The 16,329-nt window shown below is 38.8% G+C and overlaps 1 protein-coding gene across 1 annotated transcript in view; it reads right to left on the reverse strand.

Moving 5' to 3' along the window:
* The window catches only part of PCM1 (pericentriolar material 1), an 89,265-nt gene that overhangs the window by 44,486 nt on the left and 28,450 nt on the right, over positions 1-16,329 (reverse strand). The window contains 7 exon segments of the mRNA XM_075066430.1: positions 500-631; positions 2,442-2,571; positions 2,660-2,814; positions 8,209-8,406; positions 8,688-8,868; positions 9,952-10,125; positions 10,544-10,745. Coding sequence (XP_074922531.1) covers positions 500-631; positions 2,442-2,571; positions 2,660-2,814; positions 8,209-8,406; positions 8,688-8,868; positions 9,952-10,125; positions 10,544-10,745 — 1,172 coding nt within the window.

The raw sequence follows: 16,329 nt of genomic DNA on the forward strand, positions 1-16,329 counted from the left end.
AAACATATATCTTACGAACTATTATATGTATTAATTGCCTTTTTATAAATTCTTTTTCTTTCTTCTGCAGCAAAGAATCCTGTGGCACCTTATAGACTAACAGACGTTTTAGAGCATAAGCTTTCATGGGTGAATACATGCATCCGACAAAAGTGGGTATTCACCCACGAAAGCTCATGCTCCAAAACGTCTGTTAGTCTATAAGGTGCCACAGGATTCTTTGCTGCTTTTACAGATCCAGACTAACAACGCTACCCCTCCGATACTTGAAATTCTGCAATATTTGCTTAAATATTTCTTTTGGCAAATACTTCTTGCTACTAAGGTTCATTGTTTGCTTCCTACAAACACACACTTTTTAAAAAAAACAAAACACCATACATCTCAACATGTATATAAAAAGAATTAATGTTTCAAAATATTTAAAGGTATCTAAGGTATTTTCCTCTTAAAAACAAACAAACAACTGACTCACAAGCAAGTCAGAAATGTCAAGTACCTCATTGTCCACCGTTACCGATTCTTCAGGTTCAAGAACAGGCTTGCCTCCTGCGCTACTTTCAACAGCTGGTGTTGAAGTATCAGGTGAAGCTGGTCTATTTGCTGAGCAATTCCCCAAACTAGCTGACAACTGAAAGAGAAAGATTTTAAAATTAAATATATGTTACTAGAGTAAAATAACAGATTATTATTGCTTTCTGCAATTTCTACTTATTTCTTACTGTTATTGGATACGGCTATGTCCCCTTCTCGCCAACTACTCATAAACAACTCAATTTTAGACTTCTTGAGATAACAGCTCAAAGTCAACATATGCTATTAAGAATAGTCTCAGAACCCACATTACCTATACTTCAACCAGCATGCAGCCAAACTTGCATTATGATCAATGCTATGTGTAAGGTAAACTAAAATCAACAATTAATTTTAAAAACTCAAGCCAACACTGTGCAATGTGGTAGAATGCTGGTCCCTTGAGCTCTTTTAGTAACTAGCATTTTCAACTGCCTGAATGAAAAATATTTTTGAAAAAGGTCAACATTTTGTTAACTTTCATTTTGTTAACTTTCATTTTAAAAGAACCAGTTACCTTCACATCAAGGAGTTATTCCAGATTTAGGGAAAGATTGTAGTGAAAATGAAGTAGACAAAAATTAACAAACTTTGCAAAGTTTGGTAAGGTGGGCTCATCTGAACATCTGTTTTAATGCAGCCAAATATAAAATCACCTTCACAAGATGAGACATTACTCTGGAATGCAGGGGCTCTGAAAAGGACTTAAGGGTCATAGGAAATAAGCTAAAGGCCATGAGTTTCCAGTGACATTATGTAGCTAAAAGGGCAAATGCAATCCTTGCATGTATAAGCAGGAGAATATCACATAGGAGCAGGGAGGCAGAACCTAGCTCTGTATATGGCAGTACTGAGACCATTACTAAAATACTATGTCCAGTTCTGGTGTCACCACTTCTAAATGAATACTGAAAAATTTGAAAAACAGTTCAGAAAGAAGCTACAAGAATAATTTGAAGTCTGAAAAACATGCCTTTTATAGTGAGAGACCTAAGATGCTCAATCTATTGAGTTTATCCAAGAGAAAGGTGTAAGAAATGAAATGATCTGGTCTACACTACCAGTACATATGTAGGGAAGAGATTCTGATAGTAGATGTCGCTAACATAGAAGAAAAAAGGCATAACGAGATTCAATGGTTGGAAGCTGAAACTAGACAAAAATGTCAGACTAGAAATAAGATGCAAATATTTAACAGTAAGGGTAATTAACATTGGAACATATTACATAGGAATGTGATGATTTCTCATCCCTTGAAGTCTAAATAAAGACTTGATATCTTTCTAGAAAGATATGCTATAGCTCATATAGAAGCCAGAAGCCTAATTCAGAAATTATTGGGTGAGATTCTACGGCAAGTGTTATAAAGGACGTCAGACTAGATGATTATACGTGATCCCTTCTAACCTTTATCTATAATCTATGAATGAGTCTTACAGTGGTTTTATTGAACAAAATTCAACATTATGAGCATAAACAACTTGAAGTTCTGAATTTCAATTTTTCTGCTAGAAAAACTACTGCTGTGAGAAACATTTGGTGCCCCATTGCCTGATATTCTTAGTGTATGTCTACAGTACAATAAAACACCCACAGCTGATCCATGTCAGCAGACTTGGGCTCACAGGGCTCAGGCTGCGGGACTATACAATTGCAGTGTAAACATTCAGGTTCAGACTGGAGCCTGAGCTCTAGGACCCAGCAAGGGGAGAGGGAGTCAGAAACTGGGATCCATCCAAAGCCCAAACATTTACACTGCAATTTTAATAGCCCCAGAGCCCGAGCCAAGTGACATGGACCAGTCGTGGATGTTTTACTGCAATGTAGACCATACCCCTGGAGTCTGTGGAGAAGTATACTCTACCTACTTGAAGGTCAGGACAAGCCTTCTGTAATGCTTGGATTTTTTCCTGAATCTCAATCAGTTTCCTTCTTTCTTCTTGAAGTTGTTTAAGTTCCCGCTGTTGCTGCTGAAGTTTAGCTTCATAGAATTTTTCTCTGTAGTAAGAGATATTAGCTGCATATTACTTAGTAAGAGATTTGATGGAATTGTGATCTTTAAAGGTAATTTAAAAAGACCATATACCTTGCTTTTTCATTCAGTCTCACATCTTGTTGCAATTTGTTGGTGCAAGCTCTGATATTATTTGGTTGCTGCTTTTCCTCCTCTACTTCAGCCAAAAAGAAGTCACCGACATTAGCTGTGTCAGCAGTAGTTGCTTCAGGCTCTGTCTCATCATCCTGTAACAGCAGGAGTGCAGTCAGCAATATTTTTCAATCGGTACACTGAAATTTTTAATCAACTGTATTTTGTAAACAAATCTGGAAACAAATCGTGCTCCGGCCATGTGTGTGTATGTATAGTCTATATAGCTGGAGCAACAGTTTACAATGGAGAGTAATTTATTGAAGGTCTATGAACAAAAATATGTCAGTTACTGAGGGACAGGAGTAGAGTTGGAATAGCCAGTGGTCACTCCATCTTAATTGGGTCACCAGGGCTGGCTTAGATTTCCTGGGGTCCAGGGCCGAAGCCCAAGACATACCATCCAGGGCCGAAGCTCTAGTCTCAGGGCTTTAGCCCTGGGTGGCAGGGCTCAGGTTATAGACCCCTTCCCTAGGGCTGAAGCCCTTGGTCTTCAACTTTGGCACCCCCAGCACAGCAGAGCTTTAGTGGGCTCAGGCTTCAGTACCCATTCCTGGGATAGTGTAGTAATTTTTGTTGTTAGAAGAGAGTCGCAGTGTAATGAAATCTGAGAACGCTTGGAATAGGCGATTGCCTATTTAATCGTCCTCCTATTGAGATCCTGGCAAAATTCTCATAAACTTAACTAGAAACCAAACTGTGTCTGAAAGAGACAAATTTTAAAACATTTTAAAAGGAAGTGCCCTTTATGTGGCTTAAAAGCCTCATTTTCTTGGCTTTTGATATTTTTTTCCCCATCTCATGGAAATTTAGGAATTTTTGGCTTAATCTAAAAGTCTATGAAACTGAAGCGGTCATTCCTGTTGCTGTCCAAGATGAACATTCTGAATCAAGAACCAATTAAAACAGAGGGATTATAGAAGCCAGAGCAGAGAGAGATGCATATTCACAATGCAATTATTGATTATGCAAATAACTGTACTCAGATTAACTAAACTGCTGCCAGTCAGAAAGGTTGGAAGGATTCAAATGTACAATATAAAACTATTTGCACCATGATCATGCACATCATAAATCCACAACCAGAGTACAGGGAACAGCATAACAAAAAGCCCTAAATCTTAAAGTAGCTGTTCAGCAGCTCTACTCTCTGGCTACGACAATTCTATTTACATAAGAAATAAAACGCACACTTTAATGAAATTCTCAGATTGTAGGAATTGCAAATTTTTAATATTGTACGGGTTTTTATCTTTATATTTACTTGCTGTGTAAAGGTAAAAGATGTACAGGTTTTTTTACTGCCTTTTGTGGGGTATTATGTTAATCTTGTTTCAGCTGAAAGTCAGGAGGAGGAATTGTTTGGGGAGACAATCAAAACCAATGAAAGAAAAATATTCTATTTAAAAACATTATAGGCACACAGGCAATTCTTATTTGGCCCACAAATTATGAGTCTGAAAACAAACTTTTATGAAAATATTGACCAATACGTTTTTTAAATTCCAGTAGAAACAGGTGATATTAAATCTGTTCCCCTGCAGCGATCAAAAGCCAAATTTGCAGACCTCAGAACCAGAAAGTGAGACTGATTTCACTAATATTCATTATCCAAGATGGAAAAAAATGCAAGAGTAATAGAGCATAAACAATGAAAAATTAGATTTTTAGAATTCACTTAGGGATCATCTATGGTGTTTCATGAGAAAGTTTTTTATATTATAATTTAAGTTTAAAGTCCCTCTGAAGCAGGTGTTCTCAACCTTCTGCATTCTGTGGCCCCACCAACACGTTACAAAAGCTCCACAACCCAGCTGTGTCTCAACAACTGTTTTCTGCATATAAAAGTCAGGGCTGCAAGCAGGGCAATTGCTCTGGCTTCAGCTTCAGCCCTGGGTGGCAGGGCTCAGGGCCCTCAGTTTCAGCCCCACATGGGGCCTGTCTTCATTACAGGGGTAAGTCAACCTAAGTTACGCTACTCCAGCTACATGAACAATGTAGCTGGAGTCAAGTAGCTTAGTTGACTTACCCCAGTATCTTTACTGCACTGCATCGATGGGAGATGCTCTCCAGTCAACTTCCCTTACTCTTTTCAGAGAGCCGGAGTATCAGGGTCGACCTGAGAGCGCTCTGATGTAGATTTAGCAGGTCTTCACTAGATCCACTAAATCGATTCCTGCTGCATTAACTGCAGCAGCGTCTATCACCCCGTAGTGAAGACCAGCCTGTGGTGGGGCTTCAGCTTTCTGCCCTGTGCCCCAGCAAATCCAACAGTGGCCTTGCTTGGCAAACACCCTGAATCCTGCTTGTGGCCCCCCATGGGGCCCTGAACCCCTGGTTGATAACTGCTGCTTTAAATAACATTTTAGATTTGTGTTTCAAATGGACCACCTCCCTATTAGACAAATCAAACTATTCTCCTTTTTCAAGTTTTACAGTGAGCACTACCACTCTATTAGTCTGGTCTGTGCACAATGTTAAAAAAAATAAATGCAGTTAGTTCATACACTAAAGAGTTGTTTATTTGGTTTATTTAGTAGTTTCTGTTTTTTTTAAAGTCCTTAAGTTAGCAGCAGATCGGTTATTTATTTCACAGTCTGTATTAAGGTGTCTTCCATCTCTGTTAGTAGTTCCACATTGTATGTTGGAATTGCTATTTATTTCACCCCAGCTACTAATTCCCTGAGGGTTTCTAGGAGAAAACATTCACCATATTAAAAATCGGTTCTCAGTCCATTAAAACTTTAAAAGAAAACTGGATAAGATATAATTTTTTTTAAACTTTAATCATTTTAGATTAATGTGCTAAACACTACAATTGCCAAGATAAAAGGTCATTCAAAACAATCCCATACAAACCTTAACATCCCATTTCTCCTTTAGGGGACAACTAAAATTCCCCAGCCCAGCTCTGCACTACACCCCACATCTATCACAGACAGGAGATAGTCTACAGCACAAGAGTCCCCTTTTTAAATAATATCTCCCATGTATGTTTTCAAATAGAGTTGAAGATGCTGGTCTGAATGTATAAAATGTTACATGGTTTGGGACCTGGTTACTTGAGAGATTATCCGTGCACTCAAGTACATATGGAACCCCTTCAATGTGAACAGAAGAAGTCTTTGACAAGGGATATCCATGAACATTCCTCAACACTGCAACTCATACAATGGAGAGTAATTTATGAAGGTCTATGAACAAAAATAGGTCAGTTCTCTGAGGGACAGGAGTAGAGTGGAAATAGCCAGTGGGTCACTCCACTTAATTGGGTCACCAGGGCTGGCTTAGATTTCCGGGGTCCAGGGCCGAGCCGCAGGACATACCACCAGGGCGAAGCTCTAGTCTCAGGGCTTTAGCCCGGTGGCGGAGGGAGGTATAGACCCCTTCCCTAGGCGAAGCCCTTGGTCTCAACTTGGCACCCCCAGCACGCAGAGCTTTAGTGGGCTCAGGCTTCAGTACCATTCCTGGATAGTGAGTAATTTTTTTGTGTTAGAAGAGAGTGCAGATGTAATGAAACTGAGACGCTTGGAATAGGCGATTGCTATTTAATCGTCCTCCTATTGAGATCTTCTGGCAAAATTCTCATAAACTTAACTGAGAAAACTGTGTCTAAAGAGACAAATTTTAAAACATTAAAAGGAAGTGCCCTTTATGTGGCTTAAAAAGCTCATTTTCTTGGCTTTGATTTTTTTTCCCCATCTCATGGAAATTTAGGAATTTTTGGATCAAATCTAGAAACTGAAGCGGTCATCCTGTGCTGTCCAAGGATAAACATGCTCGAATCAAGAACCATTAAAACAGAGGGATTATAGAAGCCAGAGCAGAGAGAGATCATTCGCAATTTATTGATTATGCAATAACTGTACTCAGATTAACTAAACTGCTGCCAGCAGAAAGGTTGGAAGGATCAAAGTACAATATAAAACTTTGCACCATGGATCATAGACACCATAAATCCACAACCAGAGTACAGGGAACAAACAAAAGGCCCTGACTTAAGTAGCTGTTCAAGCAGCTCTACTCCTGGCTACGACAATTCTATTTACATAAGAAATAAAACGCACACTTTAATGAAATTCTCAGATTGTAGGAAATTTTTAATATGTATACGGGTTTTTATCTTTATATTTACTTGCTGTGTACAAGTTTCGTTTTACGCCTTTGTGGGGTATTAATGTTAATCTTGTTTCAGCTGAAAGTCAGGAGGAGGAATTGTTTGGGGAGACAATCAAAAACCAATGAAGAAAGAAAATATTCTATTTAAAACATTATAGGCAACACAGGCAATTCTTATTGGCCCACAAAATTGAAGTCCTGAAAACAAACTTTTATGAAAATATGACCAATACGTTTTTTAAATTCCAGTAGAAACAGGTGATATTAAATCTGTTCCCCCTGCAGCGATCAAAGCCAAATTTGCAGACCTCAGAACCAGAAAGTGATTCACTAAATTCATTATCCAAGATGGAAAAAAATGCAAGAGTAATAAGAGCATAAACAATGAAAAATTAGATTTTAGGGACTCATCTATGGTGTTCATGAGAAAGTTTTATTTTATTAAGTGTTAAAGTCCCTCTGAAGCAGGTGTTCTCAACCTTCTGCATTCTGGCCCCACACCGTTACAAAGCTCCACAACCCATGTGTCCAACAACTGTTCTGCATATGGGGGCTGCAAGCAGGGCAAGTGCTGGCTTCAGCCATCCCTGGGTGGCAGCTGAGTTGCCCCTACAGCACCTGGGCCTGTCTTCATTACAGGGGAAGTCAACTAAGTATACGCTACTCCAAGCTACATGAACAATGTACTGGAGTCAAGTAGCTTAGTGACTTACCCCAGTATCTTACTGCACGCCTGCAGAGATGGGGGATGCTCTCCAGTCCAACTTCCCTTACTCTTTCAGAGAGCGGAGTATCAGGTCGACCTGAGAGCGCTCGGATAGTGATTAGCAGGCTTCACTAGATCCACTAAATCGATTCCTGCTGCATTAACTGCAGCAGCGTCTATCACCCACCCCGTAGTGAAGACCACCTGTGTGGGGCTTCAGCTTGCCCTGTGCCCAGCAAATCCAACAGTGGCCTTGCTTGGCAAACACCCTGAATCCTGCTTGTGGCCCCCCATGCCCTGAACCCTGTTGATAACTGCTGCTTTAAATAACATTTTAGATTTGTGTTAAAATGGACCACCTCCCTATTAGACAAATCAAACTATTCTCTTTTTTCAAGTTTTACAGTGAGCACTACCACTCTATTAGTCTGGTCTTGCACAATGTTAAAAAAAATAAATGCAGTTAGTTCATACACTAAAGAGTGTTATTGGTTTATTTAGTAGTTTCTTGTTTTTTAAAGTCCTTAAGTTAGCACAGAATCGGTTATTTATTTCACAGTCTGTATTAGGATTCTGTGGTCCATCTCTTTAGTAGTTCCACATTGGAAATGTTGGAATTGCCTACTTTCAGTTTCAGGAAAAACATTAAAAAGTAAAAAAGTACCTGTACCATAGCTACAAGATTTTGTAACTGTTTAAGTTTTGTTTTTGCAGCTATAAGTCTACTGATCTTCTGCTCAAACTCAGCATCTCCAGCATCAGCTACACTGTTCTGCTTCTGCAGCTAGATAGAAACTTCACTGCTCTGTCGTCTCCACTTCGTCATCACCACCTTGTGATACACAATACTTTTGTCATGCCCCTATTACGACAATCTGCAGAAAAACAGCAAAAAAAGTGCCAAGGTTGCAGATAACACTAGTGAACTTGTTAAAAAATCACTAAATGTTCATATGACTAACATGCGTTTCAGATCTGAAGCTGTACGGCTCAATGAAAGGAATCCAATCTAGCATTAAACCCTTGCTGAACACTTAGTTTATATGCAAATCTGAAGCTCTCAAACCATGAACCAGAAGAAAGCCTAAGGAGTTAACATGCTCTCAATACACACACATCAGTTTTAGCTCTATATTCAGTAACTCGAATACTTTTAAAACATACCTAATGAACGAAAACATATATTAAAGTCCTTAAGTTAGCAGCAGATCGGTTATTTATTTCACAGTCTGTATTAAGGTGTCTTCCATCTCTGTTAGTAGTTCCACATTGTATGTTGGAATTGCTATTTATTTCACCCCAGCTACTAATTCCCTGAGGGTTTCTAGGAGAAAACATTCACCATATTAAAAATCGGTTCTCAGTCCATTAAAACTTTAAAAGAAAACTGGATAAGATATAATTTTTTTTAAACTTTAATCATTTTAGATTAATGTGCTAAACACTACAATTGCCAAGATAAAAGGTCATTCAAAACAATCCCATACAAACCTTAACATCCCATTTCTCCTTTAGGGGACAACTAAAATTCCCCAGCCCAGCTCTGCACTACACCCCACATCTATCACAGACAGGAGATAGTCTACAGCACAAGAGTCCCCTTTTTAAATAATATCTCCCATGTATGTTTTCAAATAGAGTTGAAGATGCTGGTCTGAATGTATAAAATGTTACATGGTTTGGGACCTGGTTACTTGAGAGATTATCCGTGCACTCAAGTACATATGGAACCCCTTCAATGTGAACAGAAGAAGTCTTTGACAAGGGATATCCATGAACATTCCTCAACACTGCAACTCATTTCCACCTTGATTCTCTAGATTAGATTTGTTAGCCTTCCAGGTACATTGCAAATCCCATCTTTATCTGTGACTATGTGAGGTAAGGGTGAGTTAGCAGCCTGATAAACTGAATGTATGGGACTACATTTGAATTTTATAAGGCTATTTAATGTGCCTATTTATCCTTTCTGCGTCTTATCTTGAAATTCTAATAGGTATCAATAGTTGCATAGTGATGCTATAAAATCTAAACAGGAACATTAATTTTGAAACACCATTTTAAAACTTCGTAACATTTACACGAAGAGCATAATTCATCCGTGAAGTCCTTAGTGGAGTTTCATGGTGTAATCAGCAAAGGGTCTAATTCACAGTGCAAAATTCTAGAGCTATTGTATATTTTAGGAAGACCTTTAAAATGACTTATCAACTGGATTAAGAAAAATATTGTATTAGCCAAGGTTAGGTTATCAGCATAATGAAGGGTATTTCGAATGAACTGACACAAAACAGTGTCAATTTAATCTAAGTATTAATAACTTCTGGTTAACCACACCATCTCACTATGCTGAACGTAGAATAACTAAGGCCACAAAATTTAAGACAAAATATAAAAAAAGCGTAACCTAATATTGGTAACAGGTTGTGGATTCTCATGTTCAGAATCGCATTCTGATTCTCCTGTGTCGTCCTCTTTAGTGTTTTCATTCACGGCATCAGTCATCATATCAGATGTCTGTTCATAGTAATGAACTAACTCACGCAACTCATTCAATCTCTTACGAACTTCATTCAGTTTCCTGGAATGAAAGCAGAATACTTTATACACATGCCCCTACTTGATTAAGAAACCTGAATGTAGCATTCAGTTCTTTATTAAACAGTGCTCTCAAAAAAAGTGCAGCAAACTTAACCAAATTTTAATTTTAACCAAGTACTTATCAAAAACTAATTAATATTTAAATTTACTATAATTTCAGATCTGTAACAACCTTTGCTTGAAGATGTTCTCAAGCCCCAAATTAATCTGTATGATATTTCACAGAAAATAATACTATTAAGATTTAACTTAAGATAACTAGTTTATATTTCAGACTTTCTACATCTTTCAAAAATATGCTACTTAGGAAAAAAAACTTAAAACCTAACAAAAATTTATACAGAACCATTTATCACAGCAAATTAATTATAATAAATAAAATTCATAAAACATTTTACTGGAGCTTTTCTGTTGGGTTTAGATTGTCATCCTCTTCACTCTCATTCTGAGAAGCAATGGAATCAGGAGGATAAGGAGCAGATGATGCTAGGCTGTTAGACTCTCCATTGACAACAGTTACTATGCCTACAGGAGCAGAGGCAGCTGAAGTTGTACTTCTTTGATCAATACTCCTTTGAGGAGAACCTGACGCAGGCAAGACTACAAAAAAAGGAAAATGAAAAATATCAAATTTGGCATCGTATTAAAAAGCCACTTATTTGGATTTACATAAAAATATGTAAAGACAGTAAGTATTAACAGATATGTACATCAGCAATAAAGGTGTCTCAGTTTTTGCAAATTTCACTGCATTTATTACAGGCAGGGCTCGTGGTGCTGCCTATTATGATGGTTGCCCCACACTTCTCATTATAAGACCCTATTTTCAGTTCCTTGTAACCTCACCAAACTGCAACCATTTGTGCTGAAGTTTTCCATGGTGGGTGTCTGCTTCACACTCAGTTTGGTTGGAAAATTTCAGCCAAAAGAGTTCAATTGTAGTGAAACAAGAAGTTAGAGAAAAATACGTTTTGCCCATATTAAAAAATTCTGTTAAGCCTCTTTTTGAAAAGCTCTAGCACGTCAATGCTTTGTAGTGGGGACTTGAAATTTGGCAAGGCTCTGGCCTTGGTGACAGGCATGTGATTTTTGCTGTCCCCATAAAAATACGCCCAAATTTGTCCCAGTTACAAGCATATGAAAAAATCAGTTTGAACAAGTTCAGTAAAAATTCTATGATTAGCTAAAAATCTCTGAAATCTCTCCTCAATGAGCACATTCAAGCTTGTGTGTGTGAGCAGACCTCATACGTACCATCCCCAAAGAGCAACTGAGAAAGCTCCAGCCCAGATCTAACAGGGACAAAGCCTGGCTTTCCCTGTAATTGCTACTCTGTTTTAGGGCACGGACAAACACAAGCACATCTCTCCTGTGCTCTGAATTGACCCTGCTGCTTGCACAGCAGCATGAAAGAGGAATTTGTCAGATTTTAATGCAGAAGCTACACTGTCTCCATGAATTAAAGATTATGTCATGTGCTGAAATCTCCAGGAATACATCCAATCGAAATTGGCAACCCTAAGATACAAGTGTGTGTGCGCGTGTGTTGTGTCTGTCTTGGATGGGGAGGCAAACGTAATTCTAGCATTCCCTAACCTTTCAGCCTTGCCTTTGCAACTTTCATCATAATCTTTTTTTAATGTAGTTATTTTGGATGTAAATCGAACATAAGCTTGAGATTCAAGTCCTCAAATGTCAGGAAAAAAGTTACAATGATTCCACAGCAATCTAAAGGTTTGTTTACGTGTATATATACACACAATAAGAAAAGTCTCACTCCATATAATTGCAACATTAGCAATGCGATATTATTTTGAAACGAATGGCTTTTTATAAAATGAAGTTAAATAAACTGAAGTATTAGTAAACAGCCACTAGTTATATTAAAATAAATTTTATTATCAAGTAGATATTTGTATATTGTATTGAATCATAGAATAGAATCATAAGTTCACAATGGAGAAAGTTTAGCTTGCAAGACTACCATAGTTTCTCTCAACCATAAACAAAACTCAATTTGAAAAACATGAATTGATGTAGAATTTCATAAGGTTTCCAAGTGTCAGAGGGGTAGCCGTGTTAGTCTCTATTGCAACTGAAAAGGGGCAGGGGGGGGAGGGTTATGCATGAAAGCTTATGCCCAAATAAATCTGCTAGTCTTTAAGGTGCTCCTTGTTGTTTTTATAAGGTTTTCAAATTCGTTGTTCAATTGTCATTTTGATATGCGCATTTACAATGAAAGGCAATAATTCTCATCTTCCAAATGTTGTTTCTTGAAGAGCTTTTATATCAAACGTTTAGTGTAGCTAACTTGTAACAGTAAACAGAGATATTACAACTAAACCTATGAGTGATAGCTATAAGAAAGGTTTACTAGCTCAACATCAGTTAAATCTTCGAAAGAATAAACACACTATTCACACGTATGAGTAATATGTAGCCTGGGGTGCCTAAGAGCAGACCTCCTCCAAGCAGCGTCCATGTCATAAACAAATAAGAAAAGTTAATAGCACAGAAGTACTTTATATCCCTTTGACTGTAAAGGGTTAACAAGTTCAGTAAGCCTGGCTGTCACCTGACCAGAGGACCAATCAGGAGACAGCATACTTTCAAATCTTGAGGGAGGGAAGTTTGTGTGTGTGTTGTTAGAATTCGGTTGTTGTTCACTCTGAGGGCTCAGAGGGACCAGACATGCAACCAGGTTTCTCTCCAATCTCCGTGATGCAGGTTCTTATAGATTCCAAATAGTGAGTACTAGATAGACAGAGCGAGTTAGGCTTATGTTTGTTTTCTTTATTTGCAAATGTGCATTTGGCTGGAAGGAGTTTAATTGTGTATTTGGCTGAAAGGAGTTCAAATTTGTATTTTTGCTGAAAGGATTTTAATTTGCTACTGAATACTTAGGCTGGAGGGTATCCCAGTGTCTATAGCTAAAAAACCCTGTACCTATTCCATTTTAAATTTACAAGATAATTTTTACTGTTTTTCTCTCTTTAATTAAAGCTTTTCTTGTTTAGAACCTGATTGTTTTTTATTCTGGTGTGAGACCCCAGGGGACGGGGTCTGGATTCACCAGGGACTTGATGGGGAGAAAGGAGGGAAGGGGGAGAGAGAGAGGCTAATTTCTCTGTGTCAGGATTACTGTCTCTCAGGGAGAGTCTGGGAGGGAAGAGAGAAGGAGGGAGGAAGGGGAATTGTCCTCTCTGCTTTGTGATTCAAGGAGTCTGAATCACAGTGATCTTCCAGGGAACCCAGGGAGGGGAAGCCTGGGAGAGGCAACGGTTGGGAAAAGGGTTTTCTTTCTTTGTGTTGAGATCCAGAGGGTCTGGGTCTTGGGGGTCTCCGGGCAAGGTTTTGGGGGAACAGAGTGTACCAGGCACTGGAATTCCTGGTTGGTGGCAGCGCTACAGGTTCTAAGCTGGTAATTAGCTTAGAGGAATTCATGCTGGTACCCCATCTTTTGGACGCTAAGGTTCAGAGTGGGGAATTGTACCATGACAGTCCAACTAGACCACATAGGCGCCTCTTCCTTCCCCTTCTCTCTGTGTCCCTGAATGTTTTGAGAGTGAAGCTACATAACAGGGTAGTCTGCCCTCTACTACCTCAGTTCCTTCCACCACTAACTCAGAGAACCAAGGTAGGACTCCGAAAAAAGAGGGGAAGGTTGGTGGGAAGCGTGACTATACAGTCCTCTTGAAGAACTCTTGTGACAAGTTCCTAACTTATATTTCCTCTGAGTGGCTTTGCATACTCCCCACTTACGGACAGTTTGCCAAACAGTGCTGAAAACTCAGGCAGAGGGAACAAACTAGTAATAATGGTTGAAGCACTGATCTACCAACTCTAGCAATCTGTTCTTGAAGCCAAATCCAAACCGCAGTGTTTGGTAAAAGTATAGATTGACCTCCAAGCAGCAGCCTTACAGATTTTTCCAATTAGGAACATGCTTAAGGCACTGGTCTAGTAGAATGAGATTTTACAATACCAGGCACAGGAATTAACAACATTCACTGATACACTCTTTAATAAATCTGGAAACAGTCTGAATATATACACTATTAACTACACTTCATTAGCATCTAAAATATGTAATGCTGATTTCCCTTTAGAAGCAAGAGGCTTACGGGAAAAAACAGTAAATTAACAGTTTGATTGAAGTGAAATTCCGATACTACTTTTGGCAGAAACATGGAGTCAGGTCTAAGAGCTACCTTGTCTTTATGAAAAATAGTAAATGGCAGATCTACCAGCGGAGCACGTAATCCACTCGCCCTTCTGGATGATGGTCTAGCTGTAATAAATACCATCTTAATAGACAAATAAAAGAAACAACGCTCTGCCAAAGGTTCAAAGGGTGGTTTCATCAGACTGGTCAAGACTACATGGTGATCCCATGGAATGGCTGGATCCCTCAAACAAGAGTATAGATTGGTCAACCCCTTCATAAACCACTTAACTAAAATCATACACAAACAGTCATCTACCATCAATCAAATCATGGTAAGCAAAAACAGATGCCAAATTAACTGTTAACGAAGCATGAGATAAGCCTTCATACTTCAAAGACATTAAATACTCTAAAACAGATGGAACAGAAGCAGAGACTGGAGAATCAGATTTGTTCAGAACATCCAAGAAACAAAACTAGTCCATTTCAAACAAAACTCTTATGGGCAACTTCTTTGAATTAAACAATAAATCATGGACCACAGAGGAACATCATTGTTCAATATCAGTCAAAGTCAAATAGCCCAAACTGTCAGATGAAGTATCCTGCCCTGTAGTTGTGACAGCTAGTCTAGAGACAAAGGGAGACTTTTGTGAACTCCTCCCCGCCACCCCCGACAGATGAAGTACCACTACTGTCTCAGCCAAGCTGGGCAATTGTATCATTACTGCCTTGTTCTGATGTACTTTCCGTACCACTTTCTAAATTAATGAGAGTGAATCAACAGAAGACCCTTTCCACAGTATAGCAGGAACATGACTGAAAAGGACTGCTTGTCTCTTCCTGTTCTTCAACAGTAGAGGGGACACTTCAGGTAAGAATAAGTGCCTCCTTGCTTGTTGATGTAATACATAGTCATTGCATTGTTCATCGCTACCTGAACAACCTTCCACTTTATGTGAGGAAGAAAGGATCTGAGGGCCAAGTGAATTCCAACACATTTATATTCAAGTTCTTTTTGCGAGACAGCCAACTGCCTCAAACTGTAAGATGACCCAGATGAGCTTCCCAGCCATTGTTAGTTATCGCAACCAAAGGCAAAGGAGGATTGAACAAGACTCCTCTGAAGACTTTCGATTTGTCTTCCACCATATCAATGAAATTTAGGACATGCTGAGGCACGATGACAAACATTTGAAGACTGTCCAGATAGGGTCTGTAAACCTGAGCTATACAGGGCTACACTGACCTCATTCTGAGTCAAGCACATGGAGTCCTGTAAATGGTTGCTGCCAGAAGGCTCATGAGATCCAGAAAGAAAATCATCTTCTGGGTCAGACTCAGCTGGATGTACAAAAACAGATTGTTCTACCTTTAGAGACCTTTCCTCTTGGAGAAAAGCCATTTCCCTCCTGTTACCAAGTCCAATACAGAACTTATAAAATGAAGTCTCTGAAATGGGCACAGATTCAACTTTTTCATGCTCAACAGCAGTCCCAGCTCTGTAAAAAGGAGATTGTGGAGTTGATGTGAGTAGCGGGTCCTCTAGTGCAGAGGATTTCAGCAGCCAATCCTGCAAATATGAGAAAAACAAAAATATCCTGCTTTCTTAAAACGTCCTACCACTACAGAGAGATACTCTGCAACCCCAAAAGTCTTTACAGAAAGGCCACCTGGCAGGACCTTGTACTGGAAATGTTCTTGGGCCACCAAAAAAAAGCAGGGAGTTCTGATGGTTCAGCCAGATTGAAGTATGTAAATATCTATCCTTTTCTATCAAGAATTGTGAACCAATACATAGTTGAAAGTGAGCGGATTATGAAGAACAGGTTTAGCATTTGAAACTGGAACTTCTGAATGTACTTGTTCAATCTTCCCAGATTTTAAACTGGATGAAATCTCTTATCTTTTTTCCTGTACCAGGAAGCGTCATGAATAAAAACCCTGATGCTAAAGATATTTGGGAACCTCTTCAACAGCACCTATCAGAAGGAATTTTTGAACCTCTGATAGAAA

Source organism: Chelonoidis abingdonii, chromosome 5, assembly GCF_003597395.2.
Source record: "Chelonoidis abingdonii isolate Lonesome George chromosome 5, CheloAbing_2.0, whole genome shotgun sequence".
NCBI lineage: Eukaryota > Metazoa > Chordata > Testudines > Testudinidae > Chelonoidis > Chelonoidis abingdonii.